We start from the raw sequence: 17,240 nt of genomic DNA on the forward strand, positions 1-17,240 counted from the left end.
GCGCGGCGCGTGACGAGCGGGGCGGGCAGCCAATCGCGGCCGGCCGGGCATGGCGGCGCCCGTGCGGTGAGGCGATGTCGGGGCGCGGAGTGTGGCTGCGGGCGCGGGCGCGGCTGCGGCGCTTCCCGGCGGCGCTGGCGGCCTGCGGGGACCAGGTGGGGCCGGGGGGCACCGGGGGCGGCTCGGAGGCGGCTCGGGGCCGGCGGGTCCGGCAGCCCCGCTCCCGTCCCGTGTGATTCCCGCAGGCCGCGGCCTACGGGCGGTGCGTGGCGGCGGCGGCGGCGGGGCCGGCGGAGCTGCGGCGGGACGCGTGCCTGGCGGAGTTCCAGGCGCTGCGGGACTGCTTCGCCCGGGCGGTACGGCCCCGTCCCAGGCCCCGTGCCAGATCCGCTCCCGCTGCTGGCGGAGGGCGGCGGCCTCGGCCCCTCCTGAGCGCGGCTCTTTGCAGGCAAAGGCGACGCCGAAGTGACCCCGGGGCCCCCCTCGCCTGGAGATGCTCGTGGGAGGAAAACCCTCAAACCACCGATTTGTCCTCAAATGACGGAACCCGGTCCCGGAGCTGCCCGCCCGCTGCCCGGCCCGGAGGAGGTGCAGCCCCGTGAAGGTCACAGATCTATTTTTATTTATTAAAGTAAGAATTCAGATCAGAATGCTTCAGCTTATTTTATTGATGGGCTCAGCCGCGCTCCGGGCTCTCCGTGCCAGCGTTCCACCCGCCCCGGGGGAACCGTTCCCGGCGGGACAAGGCGGCTCCCGGCAGCTTCCAGCCCAGCTCGGGGTGCCCAGGCCATTCCCAGGAGCAGGAATGTCAGGAGCATCTTTGGTCCCTTCCGTTCACACAGAGAACAGCAAACAGGCGGCTGTGCCCCGCGGGGCCGGCAGCACAGGGCACGAAGAGCCGAGCCGGCTCCCTGCCACCTCGGCAAGGCTGCTGGGTGCCGCAGCCCGGATCCCTCTCCCCGGGGCAGCCCCGGAGCCGTGCTCCAGAGCCCATCCCTGCCTCTCGGAGCGGCTCTGCGGCTCCGTGCTTGTGCTTGACGACAGCATTAATGGAGAAGCTCGTTGGGTTCAGGGGGTTTAAGGCCACAGTGTTCCGGGCAGTCTTCCCAAAGGACTCCCGAGGTCGCTTCCCTGTCGCTCTGGGTTGTGACACCCCGGGAGCACCAGGCAGCGACAGTCCCGCCCCGTCCCAGCTCTGCAGGGTCCCACTGGACACAGACTCGAGGTCGCCAAAGACATTTGGAGGTCAGGATATAAAACCCACCACAGTGATGAGGTCTGAGAGCTCCAGGCTGGGAATTCTCAGCCGGTGTAGGGAGAACTTTGGGATTGAATTCTGTACATTCGCAGGTCTGGATGTAAAAACACAAAACCCAAAAAAAACCCAGGGGATGAATCACTGGGAGCCTGAAACAGCACAGAGCTCTTGGGGAAGGTCTTCCCTTCCTCACTCACCAAATTCCCAGAGGTGGAGCAGGGACCTGTCTGGATGCAGAACAGGGCTCGGGCAGGCTGGGAAGAGCACATGGAACACAGGAAGAGGTAGGTGGAGCCCCTGGCTCCACCTGGCTCTGCTATGCTTTCTCCCAAACTACTCACCTCTGGCAGAAGAATCAAGCTGGATTGGGAAGGGTTGGGGGGAAGTTGAGCTTCTTAACGCACTTTTGAGAGGGGAAGTGGAGCTGGAGGGCATGGAGAGGAGCACCCAGGGAGGGTAGCGGGGGCAGAGCTCCGTGTGATCCCAGTGTGTGGCCAAGCAATCCCATCCCTGGGAGAGAGGCAGCACAACAGGAGTTGTGCCCAGTTAAGGCAGCGTTTCTACTAAATGAGGTTCCTAAACCACCACTGTGTCCCAAACAAATGAGGCTCTGCTCCCAGTCCAGCACTGGAGCACTGGCTCTGCTGGTCCTCAGCTCACGGCTTCTCTGGGGTAAAGCCCTTCCCGAGGTGCGGATCCCAGGTCCCCTCGGCACAGCCGGGGCCATGGAGCCCCTTCCTGGTTCTGAGAGGAGCTGGGAGATGGTTGGAGAAGGCAATCTGATGTGAATGAGATGCTGGAAAAGGTCCTTGGAGCAGCGGCCTGGCAGGGAGCCGAGGCGGATGGCAGCTCTGGAAGGCAGGGGACAGCAGGAATGTCCCTTCCAGTGCCGCCATCTCCTTGGCCACCCACAGGCACACGCTGGGGGTGCTGCTGGAAGCCCCCAGGGTGGTGCTCAGGGATGCACGGAGATCCTGTGGACCCGAGCATTGCATCCAGCAAAGTGGCTTAGATCTCTCCACGCCTGGTGAGGCCGAGCCTTCCCCGCAGAGCATGGCCACGGCCCCGTCATGGGCTCCTGTCCTGTGTCACCTGCTGGATGTGGCGGCTGCGCACCAGGTGCTGCGCGCCCTCGGCCACCCGGCTCAGCCGTGTCTCCAGCACGCTGCGCAGGTCGTTCACCTTCACATCGGGAAGGGGGTTCAGGCCGATCAGGACCCCCCCAGCTCCTGCTACAGCTGCCTCCTCCTCCAGATCCTCCTCCCCGTCCTCCTCCTGGTCGGGGGGCAGCAGGTCCCGTCTCCTGCGGCGCAGGTCCAGGCCCCCCTGCAGCTTCAGGTCCCGGTTGGGTTTGACGTCGTGATCCGGCTGCTGCAGCTCCCTGGGGGCGGCCGCTCCGTTCTCAGCCTTCCCTGCTGGAGCATCCTGAGGGCCGGCTTTCCTGTCGGCACCGTTGGAGGGACCCCCACCCCCACGGCCCTGCCGGCCCCCCAGCTCCTCCCGAGGATCCTCCTCCTTCCTGTGCCCGAGGCCAGGCGGGTCCCGCTGCTGCCCGCCCGCTCCCTCGGCCTGCGCCCCTCTCTGCCACTCCCTCTCCCGGGGGTGCTGCTCCCTCACTGCCACATTCCTGTTACTGGAAGAGTCCGGCACCACTGCCAGATCCTTGGGCTCCACCTGACTCAGAGTTTTGGCTTTAAGGGCTGTTGCTGAGTCTCTTTCCAAACTCTTTCCTGCTACTCCCTGAACTTTGGCAGCCCCCGGCTGTTCTCTTTGGATGGGAGCTGTAGCTGCTTCCCCGGCTTTCAGGAAATTCTTCTTCTGGTGGACATCTCTTCCAGCTTTGGCTTCCTGTTCTCCTCCCAAATCCTCCGCCAAGGCCTTTTTCTCCAGGTGGTTTCTGGCTGCTGGAACACGCTGGGCATCCCCGTGGAGGGGATCCCGGTTCTCCACAGGATTCTTAACAGCTCTGTCATCCTCTTGCAGCGGCACCTTCCACTCCTTGGGAGCAGCCACAGGAATGTCACGCCTCTGCCCGGCCTCTTCCAGCTTCCCCACGATGTCCCTGTGCTGCTTGGTGGCATCGGGGGGCTGCTGGCCTGGGTGCTGTGCCAGCTGCTCCTTGCTCAGAGCCTTCCCGGCCGTGTCTCCCTTGGCTCCGAGGCCCTCGTCCTCTCTGCTCCTGGACAGGGGCACGGCAGGCTCCGGCTGTGCTTCTGCTGCAGGACAAAACCCACATGGAAAAGGCTTTCACCAGGACATTCCCTTCTCCTTCCACCACATTCTGTGAGACACGAGATGAGGCCGCATGGGAGGAAGAGCAGAGCTGTGGGTTATCCCTACAGAAATGGCCGTGCAAGTGGACTTTGCCACGTGCCAAAGGAGCTCAGATTTCTCCCAGTTTGGTTTTAGAGCCCCTCTGAGCTGTGAGCACCCTCTGGAGGTGTCCTGCTCCCTGGCCACATCCTTACCTGGCTTTGGCTTCTCCTCTGCCCCCTCCTCCTGCCGCTGCTGGTGGATCTCCTTGTGCTGCTCCTCGATCACTGCCAGCAGCTTTGCCTGCTGGTCCAGGAGCTGCTTGTGCTGCACCTGCTGCTCCTTGATCACCTGCAGCAGCATGTTGTGGTCCAGCAGTTTTGCTGGCCCTGCTTCTGGAAAAGGGGAAAAAGATAGAGGAAATAAAACCCCTGTGACCCAAAGCCCTCAGAAATCATGTCAGCTCTGGATGGGCTGCAAGATCTCTCCTTGGCAGGAAGATCCAACTCCACAAACCTTGCCAGGAGAGAGAGAAGGAAGCTGGAAGAGGATGGGATGAGAGCAAGGGACCTGCACACAAGTCCAAGCTCAGGCTCCAACCTTCCCTTGACAGGCAGAGGTTGGAGGGAGGAGCTCAGCCTGGGGAAGGGCTTTGCAGCTCCAGCTCTGATGCCCCAGGGACAGAGCAGCCAGGGCCTTGAGGGGAAGGAGCTTTTCCCTGTGATGTGTTCAGGTGTCCCTGTGTGCCCCTGCCCACGCCCTCCTGCTGTGCTGCTGGAGCAGTTTCACTCCTGTCTTCCTCTTCCCAGGGCTCTGACACCAGGGAGCAGCCAGGCCTGGCTGCCAGCATGGCTCAGGTCCCCAAGCAGCCCTGCCAGGTGTGCCAGAGATGGGACAGGCACCACCTGATGCTATGCAGGGGCCGTGGCCTCTCCCACAGTGAGGGATCTGGGAGATCCTGGCCCATCCCCGCACGCACCGAGGACACACACTCACCCCCTGCCTTCTCCTGTTTCTCCTCAGTGTTCTGGTTCTCCAGCAGTTCTGCTCTCCCCGGGAGGGGCAGCTCCTGCTTTTCACCTGCAGGACAAGAGAGCTTTGCTGTCAGTGCAGATGTTCCCTAAAACGCCTCCGCGCCGTCCCGGCACCGTTTGTATCCAACCCAACGGCTGCGAGGGAAGTAATAAACCCAATATTTAACAATCCCATGCCTGGTGGCAGCAAGCCAGCACTAACTACCTCGGCCAATTAACATGCAAGAACAGCTCTAACTGGCTTTTAGACGGGCACTTGGCAATGTGTTCCCTGTCAAGATCTCCCGGCTCCGTGTCCCCGGTGATTTGGGAGCCGTGCAGGAACAGCACGGCACCTGACATTTTGGCGGGTGGTGAACAACTGTTTGACAGCTCTTGCAGTAGCTGTCAAAGCCACCAGATTCCTCCCTTCCCACAGCAGCTGCCAGAGGGGCTGTGCTCACTCACGTGCTCCACTCGTGGAGTTAAAAGGAAGCACCAGGATGGAGATGGGAATGACCAAATTGTCCCGCCTCGAGGAGCATTACAGGCCCAGAAGAGCTTGCTCAGTTGAGCTGTTCTGAAAGGAGCTCACCAGGGTCTGCTTCCTTCTCCTCAAACTTTGCAGCCTCCTCTGCTTTCTTGGGGAGCTGGAGCTGTGACTTGTCCCGCTCAGCAGCCTCGGCAGGGTCACCATCCAGCACGGCCATCTGTGCCTTGGCTTCCAGCTTGGCTTCCCCTGGCTCCAGATCCTTGTAGGGTGGCCTTCCCCCCTGCTGCACCGCTGCCTCTGGGACCTTCTCCAGATTTGGGACGGGCCCATCAGTCCCTCCCCGCTGCTGGTTCTCGACAACCACTTCCTTCCCTTGTTTTGGGTCCAGTGCCTCCTTCTGGGGCTTCAGCCGGGCTGGCTCCTCCAGCAGACGGTCGTTGGCTCCTCCGGGAGCCGCTTTCTTCTCACTGGATTCCTCCCGCTCCCGCCCCATGTCCACGACCACCTCATCATGTGGGACTGGGGGCTCGTGGCGATGAGCCTCCCCCACGGGCAGGGCAATCCCTGGGGGGACAGGCAGGGTCAGAGGCAGCAGGTTCCCAGTACACCCAGTACACCCAATACACCCAGCTCCATGCTGCCCTCGTCCAGCCCTGCCTTCTCTCCCTCATCTGGAGGCCACATTCCCAACAAGCCTCCAGAGCATCGAACACTAAATCACCTTCAATCCACCAATACTACCACACAGATGGAGTGAGGGGAGAGTAAAGAGGAGTTCAGGATCTCTGTCTCAGAGTCCCACAACACATACCCCCAGCTCCCAGTCCAGCTCCTTTTCCCAGGATCACCTTTACCTTGATCAGGACGGTCCAGCTGCACTTGCTCTTCCACCTTTCCTCTCTCCTCTTCCCTCTTGGGGACCTGCACAGGCACCTTGATCTGTGGCTGCTCCATCTCCTCCTTCTCGGGCACTTTGGGTTTGTCACGGTCATCCTCAGGCTCCTCCACCACCGGGTTCTGCTCTGCAAACACAGGATGGGGACAGGGATGAGGTGTGGGATCTGGGAATTGCTGTGCCTGTCCCAATCCTCTTCACCCACCCAACCCAGACGCTGATTTCCCTCCAGACTTAGCATGGTGGGGCTGGGGGAGATTTTGTTCTGGGGTCACTTGCTTGTTTTCTGTGTTGTGGGCTTTTACAGAGCTGCCAGCAGGGAAGTGTGGCTGGGATGGAGCATGGATGGAGCAGGAATGGAGCATGGATAGAGTCGGGATGGAGCTGAGATGGAGCTGTGATGGAGAGGGGATGGAGCAGATGGAACAGGGATGGAGCAGAGATGGAGCACAAATGGAGCGGAGATGGAGCAGGGATGGAGCTGGGATGGGGCAGGGATGGAGCAGGGATGGAGCTGGGATGGAGCAGAGATGGAGCACAAATGGAGCGGAGATGGAGCAGGGATGGAGCTGGGATGGAGCAGAGATGGAGCACAAATGGAGCGGAGATGGAGCAGGGATGGAGCTGGGATGGAGCAGGGATGGAGCTGGGATGGGGCAGGGATGGAGATGGGATGGAGCAGGGATGGAGCAGGGTTGCAGCCAGGATGGAGCAGGGATGGAGCAGGGATGGAGCACGAATGGAGCGGAGATGGAGCAGGGATGGAGCTGGGATGGGGCAGGGATGGAGCAGGGATGGAGCTGGGATGGAGCAGAGATGGAGCACAAATGGAGCGGAGATGGAGCAGGGATGGAGCTGGGATGGAGCACGAATGGAGCGGAGATGGAGCAGGGATGGAGCCGGCTGCTGCTGCGGGCCAGCACCACCAGATGGTAGCATCCCCCCGGCTCGCTGTCCCAGACCCCCGGCTCCGGGAGAGATCGAGCAGGAATCCAGAGCCGATGCCCCGGCACTGGAAGAGACAGAGCTGCAACCCAGCCCTGAACCCCCAACAGCAGAACCGAGCTGGGCTCCAGTCCAGCTCCCACCCCGCCACTGCTGTTTGCTGTGAAACGTCTTAAAACCTCCTTTATTTTGATTTTTTTTCCCTGTTTTTTAGTGACCGAGTGTTCCCACAGACCTTCAGATGCCTCTCGGAGGAGGGGTAGGGAGGATTCCTTTTCCCACAGAAGTTTTGAGGAGGGGGATTAAACAAGTATTAATTAAACACTCCTGAGGGAGAAGGGGGAGTTTTGCCCCACCTCGCCCTCAAAGACATTGAATGTTTTTGGAAGACACATCCCAGTCAAACCAGTCACTGTGTTCAGCACTGCTATGACCAGCATATTCCACATGGAATCTTTTGCACATTCCATGGGATGGGAAGGGTCCCTTCCAATCCCAGCATGGCAGAAAACCCACACAGGGAGTGAACTCTTCCTTTGGAGAGAAGCAGAGAAGGAAACAGAATTGTTTCCCAGCAGTGAAGTTGTTCTGCAGATTTTTTTCCATCCAACAAACTCTTAAAAAAAAAAAATCTATCTTCTGTAACAAAAAAAAAATTCCCAACTCTTTCCCCCTTTGCCCTCCCCCGTGTGATTTCCTTTGGGGAATTAATTCTATAAACATCTTTCCATTTTCTCCTCCCCCTCCGCAGGGCTGGTGCGATTTATTACGAGATGAACTCATGGGAAAGAAGGGATTGCCACAACTTCAGCTGCGTGGGCCTTGCCTGAGCTGGGGAAGGGGGGGAACAACAAAAATTCACAAAAAATTAAGTACAAACTCCTGGCCCAGAGGGATCTGTGCCAGCAGGACCTTGAGCCTCTCCAGAAACCCGGACTCCAGCCCGGAGCTCCACACCCAGAGGAGGGACGTGTGTGGGGTTGGCCAGCTTTCCACGTTCCTGCGCTTCGGCAGTGATGGTGGGAGGGGAAAAGGACTTGGATTTTCTGAGAAATTCCAGTCTAGTACCCAAGGGTCCCCCTCTCCATTGAGGGACTTCCCAGGGTTCAGCAAGTCAGGGCAGGACACTCCTCCTTTTCAGGAAGAACTGGGCTGCAGGAACCAGTGCCCAGCCCTGGCCAGGGGCCCTGGGAAGCGGGAGGCCGAGGCCGGGGAGGGGAGCGCTCGGCACGGCTGCGGATGTTCCCAGCTCAATCCTGGCCCCAGTGCAAGAAATTATTTACTCTACTGGAGGAAAGTTTCTTGTTAATTGGTTCATGGAGGCGGGAGATGGCTCCGGTCGGAGAGGACTGGAGGATCCAGAGAACCCCAACACAGGCAGGGCTGTTCCCACAGCGGATGGGAGCGATGAGCTGAGCAGTGAGATGATGTTCAGGGGGAAATAAAAAGGAAGGAGGGGGAAATAAAAAGGAGGAGAGGAGGAAATAAGAAGGAAGATGGGGGGAAGCTTTCCTTGCCAGCAGGAAGCGGAGGAGTTAAACGCAGCAGTTCCCTGCCCAGAGCAGCAGGTGAACCCCCCGCGGGCCCAGGGCAGCCCGAGGGGCCGGGGGAGGCCCCGCTCTGCTCCGGGAGTGTCCCTGGCAGCTTCCATCATAAATCAGGCAGAGGCACGTTCCCTGCTCTGCAAACAATGCAGGAAAAGCCCAAAACACAAACAAAACACAAACCCAAAAGTCTCCACGCCGCAATAAGGCCAAGCTGCCTCGAAGCCATCATTTGCTCAGCAGGAGACAAAATTAAGTTCATCATCAGGGCGTGAATTAACAACCTCTCAGGCTGCCTGGAAATCCATCCAGGGCTCCGGGATATTTGCAGGGAAGAGTTTTGCTGGGGCTCTGCCTGTCTTCTTGCCCTCCAGGTCCCTTTGAAGCGTCCTCCAGCAACGCCGTGCCTTGTCGTGTTTTATGAGTGGCCTTGGACATTACAGGCAAGGTCTGAGAGGCTGTAAAAGCTTTTTGGCTCCCAAGGAGAGGCCGGGGTGTGAGGCAGCACCGAGAGGCTTCGCTCTGACCCCCTGGCTTTCCAGCAGCTCTGCTCACATGAGGGGAAGCCAGGGCGTCCTGCAGCTGATTTGTGTGTGTGCGTGCCTGGGTGTGTTGTGGTTTGGCAACAGCCTCTCCAGGCTGCCATAAAATTTCATGATTAGCAACCTAAAAGCTTCCCTTCTCCCCCTGCTCCTGGTTCAGATCGCTGCAATGGTCCCAGGCAGGCACTAAATCCCTCCTCACACGTTCTTCCAGCCTCTTGGAGCCGAAATGTGCTTCCACAGCCCCTGCCCTGGGCAGAGGCAGTGGGATGGACCCTGCTGTGCTCGCCCCCTGTCCAGAGGAAGCCTTAGGGACAGCACAAGGAACACCAGGACACACCCCCCCACTCCAGGGTATCACCCCAGGGCTGACCAGGGACACAGGGTTCAGGATCTGCTTGTGCCAGTGCAGCTCCAGATCTGCTGAAATTCCTTCATCGCATGATATGGAGCAAGATCCAGGAGCCCGTGCCAAGGAAAACGGAGCCCAACAAGTGGGGCAGAGGGCTGGGGGCAAACGCTGCCCTCGGACGTGCCGAGCAGCCCCGCGCCGGGAGCAGGGCAGGGCCGGGCCCTCCCCGGGGAGCCCCCAGCCCAGCTGCGCCTCCAGGAGCCCTCCCTCCCCCCGAAACGGGTCCAGATTTCACAAGGTTATGGAATGGCATCCCTGAAATTAGTTCACAGTTGTCTCCTGACGCACCAGCAGTAAAAACCAACCCAAATTACCAGAGGCTGCTGGTTCCTTTTCTGTGTCACAGGCACTATTAAAAGCTCGCTCGCACAAAGCACCAGGGAGAGCCTCCGTGGAGCCAAGCTGTTCCTGCAGCTCCGCAGGATGCAGGAGCCACGTTCCACACATCTCCGGGGCTGGGAATGCCGGCAGCGACCCAGCCTGCCTCGGGCACGTTGCTTCTGGGGGGCAAAGCACACACGGATGCAGGGATGGAGGGTGCAGGAATGTCGTGCGCCAAACACAACGCCAAATTTTGCCCCATTTCAAGAACCAGAGCCCACCCCATGCCCCAGGACACCGGGATGGCTGGAGCACGGTGCCCGGTGCACCGGGAAAAGGGCTCTTGCACAAGGAGCCTGAATCAAGGCTTTGTTACCCAGCGTTGCACAACTGCAGGGAGAAGATGAAGCAGCAACGAGCAAGTAAGGAGCTGAAAAATATTACAAAATCTTAATCCCCCCCGAGACCCTTGAGGGTGCTTTAAATACGGAGAGAAATTGCCTAATTAGCTTTTTTTTTTTTTTTTTTTAATGGATAATTGCCTTCCTGAGCTTTCAGAGGCAGCTTAGCAACCTTTTAACAGAGGCGCAGCCGCGGCACGGAGCGGCAGGACGGGGCTGGAAGGGGTTTTATCCCTTTCCCGAAGAGCTGCTGACAGTAAAACCTCCAGCACCACAGGCTGGGGCTGTAATGGGCACTTGGGTGTCGTTAGGAAAAACACGATTCCGAGGCCGCTGGTCAATACGTGTTCACATAAAAGGCCAATGTTCTAATATTCATAATCCCCGGGCCCACGGGGCAGGGCTTTAATGAAAGTCTCTCCAGTTCTGGGCTCCACAACATCAAAGAGGCCAATAAAACTCCTCTCACACGCTGACAGGCGGGAGGCAGACGGGGAAGGCAGCGCTGGGGAAAGGCCCTGTGGTTTGCCTTGGACGGGGCAGCATGGGAAAGGGCACGGAGCAAGCCTGTGCCCAGGGAAGGGGCTGAGCACCCTCTGACCCAGAGGCACAGAAGCACATTCTACCTGGAAGAAGGGGTCTGGAAGAACCCTCCATGCAAGAAAAGGGCTGGGAGCAGCACCCTCCAGCCAGGAAAGGAGCCTGGAGCAGCACCCTGCAGCCAGGGAAGGGGCGCAAGGCACCCTGTGCCCTGGGGAAGGGGCTGAGCACCCAGTGGTGCTGCCCAGGGAGAAGCCGTGGGATCCTGCAGCAGCCCCGGGTGCGGAATCCGGCCCATCCGGAGGGCACCCAGGTGCCGGGGGCGGCCCAGCCCGCATCCTGCGCCCCTGGAACGACAGGATGCAGCTGCTGCGGCGCGTTCCAGGCGGCAGCTCCTGCTCTGCAAAACAAGGCGGGTGAGGGCGAGGGGGAGCCGCGGCGGGGGATGAAGGGCACCATTTAACGCCTCTCATTGCTAGTCAAGCCGACATCCTGCAGAGGCACAGGGAGGCACGGATCCAAGGAATCGCAGAGGCGGCTCTCCCGGGGCAGCCCCACGTCCACCCTGCAGGTCCTTGTCCCCCTTCTCTGCTCGGCTCCATCTCCCCCCTCTTCCTCCTCCCCGGGGAGGGAGCCCCCACTGGCAAAGGGACCTCAGGGGACAGCTTTCCCTTGGAACTGCAGGGCTCCTCCCGGGAAAGTTTATGACCCAGGAGCACTAAACCCGCCTTCCTCCCGGGTGGGATTATTTAATCCAGCAGCACTCGGAGCTGCTGTCGGCAGGCCCCGGGATCGCTCGGATGATCAGAGCCTGGCATCCCGCTCCACCGCCCCAGCTCACGCCGAGAAGGGGAGAAGATTCAGCAAACTCCTGCAGACACCGTGTTTTATGGGATTTTTTATTTTCCCAGTCAGAACACGTGTCATTAGCGATTCCTCCTGAAAGGAGCAGCTGTTCTTTGGCCATTACTGCTCCAAAATTAACCAAGACGGAAGAATTCAATCATATCCCTCCTCCAGGCCCTGCTGAGGGCTCCGTTAAGGGATGGGGAGCATCTTTTGCTTGGAGCTCACCGGCATCCACACGCCCGGCAAAGCACACACAGCCTTGAGTAAACCACAAGTAAACTTCACCACAGAGCAACCCCAGAGTGAATGTTATCAGCAGCAGCACCGGTGTGGGAGTCGCTCCAAGCTGCCGGGCAGGAACCCAGCCAAGAGCCAGGAGGGAGGATAATCTCCAGAAGAGCCAGCCCCTTTCTCCCTTCCGCTCTCAATCTCTGTGAGGATATTTCAAGGCCTCCAAAGAACAAAAAAAAACCCACAGGAGCAGAAGGAAACAAAACTGAAGCGAAGGAACAGGACGCGGCAGGGCCGAGGGGCAGCGCGGGGTCAGGCGGCACCTGCGCGCCACGGCCTTGCTCCGGAGCAGCTGGGAAAGGGAGGAGCGGCCGTAATTCCATCAGCAGCCCCAGCAAACAAATAATAAATAACAAGAACCAGTAAACAAAGCTGAGGCATAATCACAGGCTTTGTCAGAGCGAAAGCCGAGGCCAAATTTATACCCTCGGCACCAAAAAAGAGGCAGTCCCCATAAATCTCCCGACCTTCGAGGGTGATGGATGGCTGGTCCTTGGGCGGGCACCGGGGGAGAACAGGCCCGTGGGCCAGGTGGGCACTGTGCTCATCCCAAATGGGGATCCCTGCTCTGTCCCTCCAGGGGATCCCAGGCCTGCACCACACCTTTCCCTTCCCAAAAGAACAACTCCTTCAATGCACTACTGGAGGTCACAGCGGCTTTTCCAGCAGACAAAAATGCAGCTTTTCTTGGGAAAGTGCCTCAGGAAGCTGGGAAGATGCATGGAGCTGCCTGGAAATTACCCTGTTTCCGCCACACTTTGAAAAAAAACAAACTTCTTTTTAAGAGGTGACCCGGGAACAGGGCTGGGAAACCCAACTCCAGCAAGCACATACCTGGAAGTTTGACCGAATCCTGGTCAATTCTGTTCTCCTCTCTGTCCAGGTGCTCCAAGCCCACTGCTTCCGTCCTCACAGGGGTGTCCTCGGTGGCAGACAGGGTGGTGTAGGTGCTGATCACCAGCATTCCCAGCCCAATCCACAGGATAATCTGCACAGAGTGCCAGAGAGACAGTGAGCACAGGACATCCAAGAGGGCTGCTCCCCACGGCATTCCCATGGTGCCTCCACAGAATTCCGAGCTCAGCATAGTGACATGTGTTAGGGAGAGAAATGTCGGAGAGAAAAAGGAAAACCAGTTGCTCCTGGCTGAGGTTCATATTTGGGTGCAGAGCCATGGGAATGGAAGCTGTTTCGGAGGCTGGAAGCTGTTGGAAAGGCTTTGGAAAAGCTCAGAAGTGAGTGAAGTGAGTGGGCAGGACCCAGGGATAGGAAAATGCATGTGGCAGAGAAGTCCTACTGCAAAGACTCATTTCCTGGTATTCCCAGCATGAGAACTCCATGAAATCAGGTCTGGCTGAGCACAGAGGAGCCTGGCCTGGTTATAGCCCCCAACCATTCCAGGGAGCTGCTTAGAAATCCTTGGTTTTGAAAGCAAGGGTAACATGTCCACACACGGGTCCTGGTCCCAGGGCTCAAGAAACTGCTGAGAAACGACTCCCTGATTCCCAGAAAGCTAGGATCAAACAGGATAAAAATAGAAGGGTGGAATCTGGATCCTGTGGAGGGAAGGGCTCTTGGAATTTCTCTACCTCAAAAAGGAGAAAGTGATGAGCAGCAAAGGAATTTTTACAGCTTGTTATGTGATGACAAATTGGTCTAAAAGGATCTAATTCCACGTGAGTCATAGGAAGTGTTGGGTGGCACTTGGACAACCTGGTCTAGTGGAAGGTGTCCCTGCCCATGGCAGGAGGTGGAACTGGATAAGCTTTAAGCCTCCCAACCCAAACCATTGCATGATTCCATGACTCCCAACCCTCACTGTGCAGATTTACATCCCAATTCACAAAAAGCACAACAAAAAGATACTTCTCAGTGTGGGGAAAACCAGGAACGGCCACAGGGAGCACTTTACCACTGGAAGCTGCCAGAAAACTGCAAATCAAGGGGAGAGGTGAAATTGGAAGGAGGAATTAAAACATTGGCACTTCCAGAGAGGGAGGAGGGGCCGACGCTTTCCTCACACACCGAGGAAGGTCACCCAGAAAGAGGGAGCAGCATGGTCAGAGCTGGGCCCAGGAGACCCTGGAGGGCCCGTTCCCAGCACACCCCGCAGACAGCCCGACGCCTTCGGAAGGAAAAGGCTGGCGGGACGTGGAGCAACTCTGGATCAGGGGCAGCGTGGCCAGGGAGCAGAGGCCAGACCTTAGAGCTGCTGCAGAGGAAACAGGAGCAGAATGTGCTGCCTGCCTTGCCCGGGGTGCACAAAGAGCAGACATCCTGCCATCCACCCCCAGCCGGGCAAACGCCGAGTCAGCAGGTCCTGCACTGCTGCCCTGGGCTCGAGCTGCCTCACTTCCTCCCCTCCCACAATCCACAGCCCCGGCACAAATGCATTTTGTGCCTGGGAGGTTGTTCTGGCACCTTCTAGAAACAACAGCGGAGAGGAAGAGCATTTCCACAAAGAGGATCTATTCTGGTGCCACAGGAACCAGGAGCAACGTGGGAGAGGAGGGAGCTGTAGGAAACGGCTGAAAACATTAAATGCTTTAAAAGGATTTTTGTTGTTTCTTATCTTAGTGGGGAACCAGGGGCTCAAATGCCTCGGCTTGAAACCCCTTTGATTGTTGCACATTTGGAGTTCAGCTGCGAGCTCCTGGAGCAGCGGGTATGGGCACACGTGGCAGTCGGAGACAGGCTGGGCTGTCCCTGAGCCGCCCTCACCCAGCTCCCCCCTCCTCACCGACCCCTCCCCAGCTGAAGACCAGAATAAAGAGGACCATGATTTGGCTTAATTCCATAGAGATGCTTATGCCATGGAGAAGCAGGCGGTTTGTGCTGAGGGGACCACCAAAGCAACTGAAGGAATGGGAGTGAGAGCTGCAAGGACTTGGGCTCAAAGAACCAATCCAGGTGGAGGAGCCACCAATCCCCAGAGCATGCAGAGATCCTGGAGCAAGGGGAGGCTCAGCACTGCAAGGCACGTCTGAGCCAAGCTCTGCCTCTGGTCCCACAGGAATGATCTGCCCCAGACCCAGCGATCCCACCGAGAGCAGAGCCCTTTGTGCAGAAGCCCCTCTCATCATGGACACAGTGAGAGGCTGTGGAAAGCCCTGGGGCAGCTCAGCATGGCCAGGGCCCCTCTCCTGGGACGCGGATTCAGCAGAGGAAGTTTACGTGGCCGTTTCCTCGGGCGGTCGCGCTCCCTTCGCCCTCCTTCCTCCCAGAAGATGATCCAGCTCTGCACAGCAGAGCCGTTAGCTCAGCCCTCCACGGGAAGCAAACACGCTGCATTTGTGTGGCGTGACGCCATCCCCGCCCTCCTGGACACCGAGCGTTCCGAGGGACCAGAGTCACGGCGCAGGAATGCAGAGCCCCGGTCACTGCTGGCTCCCTCCTCAGAGGTGCTGGCTTTGGGGGGCTCTACCCCTGGACGTGCTGCTGGGGAAAGCGCGCTGGCCCCTGCGCTGCCAGGGAAGGGCAGAGGGAATCTCTTTTCCACCCGCACAGGAGCGAGCCCAGGGGTCACTTCCTGACCTCCAGCAGCTCTTCTTTCCCAACTGGGACAACAGCAACTCCAGCCTCCCTAGGAGGGGCCTCTCGGACAAGCTTGTGTCAACACCGGGAAGGCAACACCTTCCTGTTGGCAGCTGCACACTCTGCTCCCAGACCCCCACACGCCCCGCGGCAGCTCTGCCAAAGCGGGGCTCCCGGGGAGCAGCGGGACACGGACCTTCACAGGAACAGATGCTTAACCACAAGAAAGGGAACGCTCTCCCGGCTTCACTCACAGCACTGTGTGCCTGACTCTGGGCTTTTTCACTGCTCTGGGACCTGCCTTTCCAACCTAACCCTTCCAACCAGGGCACTCCCAGCCCAGCCCAGCTGAGCAGCAGCTCCAATCCTTCCCAGCTCCTCAGCAGAAGCCCTTTGCTGGTCTGTGGGAATCCAGGGGCTTCCCTCTGGCTGCCCTGGCAGGTCTGGGATCCTGGCAGGGGTCAGGAACCCCCCTGGACAGAGCCCCCAGAGACACTGGCTGTGATCTCTGTCCATGGAAAAGAGTTTTCAACCTTACAGGATTAATTACAAGCTCTGAGTGTTTGATATAAGTAATAATTAGGTGTGGCACGGGTGCAAAAGTAAAATTTTAGGATTCTAGATGAGGGGTCCAAAGGAGACAAGATGGAGGAAATTGGGTGTGCCCTGTCCTTTTTCTCCTTCTCCATGCCCTCCATGTCTCACTGTGGTGTTGGCATTTTTCTGTTGGTTCAGGCTGGGGACACACTGTCCAATGTAGGTGACAGATATTGGCACGTTATTGTAAATGCAGCCCAGGGAGTTTCTGGTATTTAATGTTTGTCACATCCCACTGAGGGCAGAGCCCCACACGCTGCCCTGCAGGACAGAGCTGGGCAGGGCAGCAGAACATGTGAGAGATGAACAGAATAAACAACCTGGAAACCAGCACAGACCAATTCTGGCTTCTGCTTTGGCAGCGGGGCTGACAGAGACTTTCTACAATCTCGAATCATCAATACCACACTGGTCAGCAAACATCTGCCCATTTCCCTCTTCCACCTGAAATCATCTCCACTGCTTTCAGTGCAAAATCCCTCTTTTGTAGGCTCAGTTTGCACCATCTCCTGTAAAAACCTGGCCTTTCACGTCACCACCTGCCCCGCACTGGACACTGCTGGGTACCAGAAGTGGCCCGATAAAAGCAGCCAGTTCTCAGCAGCACAAGAGCCAAGATAACCCCGAAAAGTGTGAAAGCTGGCGCTGAGGTTTGCTGCTCTGAAGGAGGCTAAAGCTGATGCAGAGAAGGAGGGAGAAGGTCCGTGTACCCTGTTTGGACAGGGACAAGAAGGGAAGGACAGCTGAGCCCAGGGATGGCATGCTCCCCCCGCCCCCCACCTTCTTCAGGAGCTGACTTTGATGGAGTGGAGCACCTGATCAAAGGAGTGCAGGAATGAAGGAGGAGACCAAAGACAGAGCTCCAGGGAAAGAATAAATGACTTTGCAAAGACCTGGAGGGAGGAGAGGGTGGGCTCCGAGCTGGGCTGTGGAGGCAGGGAGGTGCTGAGCAGTGCGGGCAGGTGTGCTCTCGCTCCAAGCAGGAATGCAGACCTGACAGGCAATGGATCACTCAGGGAAGGCTGGACAGCTTGCTGCCAGCCCCTCGAGAAGTAACCCGGGGCCTGATGCTTTAGATAAGCCCTTCCTCCTTTGTGGGGATTTCTGCAGGACAAACATCTCCCTCAGCCTCGTGACCGGGTTTGGGGTCGGGCATTGTGAGGGCCCCAGTGTCCCACCCTGAGCAGCCGGGCTGAGAGCTCAGCCTGTCCTGAGTGCAGCCTCGAGGCACTGCAGGGAAACACTCTGGCTCAGCCGGAATAGAAAGCAATTCTTGAAAGTGCTCTTTGTTTCCCTGAAAAACCCAGGCTGGCATTCAGACTCCTGCTCAGGGTTTCACTCAAAGAAGTTCG

The 17,240-nt window shown here is 58.3% G+C and overlaps 2 protein-coding genes across 3 annotated transcripts in view; one reads left to right on the top strand and one right to left on the bottom strand.

Annotated features, from left to right (window-relative positions):
• Positions 1-644, top strand: NDUFAF8 (NADH:ubiquinone oxidoreductase complex assembly factor 8). Its single transcript, XM_021534171.3, has 3 exons — positions 1-155; positions 246-356; positions 449-644. Exons 1-3 carry the CDS (start codon positions 75-77, stop codon positions 467-469), a joined length of 213 nt encoding a protein of 70 aa, XP_021389846.2. The 5' UTR covers positions 1-74; the 3' UTR covers positions 470-644.
• Positions 645-17,240, bottom strand: part of SLC38A10 (solute carrier family 38 member 10) — a 30,808-nt gene continuing 14,212 nt past the window's right edge. For both annotated transcript variants that reach the window (XM_021534169.4, XM_085556609.1), the window contains exons 11-16: positions 12,592-12,745; positions 5,872-6,039; positions 5,120-5,581; positions 4,508-4,591; positions 3,727-3,906; positions 645-3,474 (exon numbers count right to left, since the gene is read on the bottom strand). In XM_021534169.4, coding sequence (XP_021389844.3) covers positions 2,327-3,474; positions 3,727-3,906; positions 4,508-4,591; positions 5,120-5,581; positions 5,872-6,039; positions 12,592-12,745 — 2,196 coding nt within the window. In that variant the 3' untranslated portion in view covers positions 645-2,326. The remainder of the gene's footprint in view (positions 3,475-3,726; positions 3,907-4,507; positions 4,592-5,119; positions 5,582-5,871; positions 6,040-12,591; positions 12,746-17,240) is intronic.

The sequence above is a fragment of the Lonchura striata genome, chromosome 18, assembly GCF_050655825.1.
Source record: "Lonchura striata isolate lonStrDom1 chromosome 18, ASM5065582v1, whole genome shotgun sequence".
Classification (NCBI taxonomy): domain Eukaryota; kingdom Metazoa; phylum Chordata; class Aves; order Passeriformes; family Estrildidae; genus Lonchura; species Lonchura striata.

What these genes read in the sequence shown, in the direction of transcription:
- NDUFAF8 (XM_021534171.3), top strand. Translation starts at nt 75, where the DNA reads ATGTCGGGGCGCGGAGTGTGGCTGCGGGCGCGGGCGCGGCTGCGGCGC. An exon ending in TGGCGGCCTGCGGGGACCAG is followed by an intron (nt 156 to 245) that starts GTGGGGCCGGGG and finishes TGATTCCCGCAG; the next exon opens with GCCGCGGCCTACGGGCGGTG. An exon ending in GGGACTGCTTCGCCCGGGCG is followed by an intron (nt 357 to 448) that starts GTACGGCCCCGT and finishes GGCTCTTTGCAG; the next exon opens with GCAAAGGCGACGCCGAAGTG.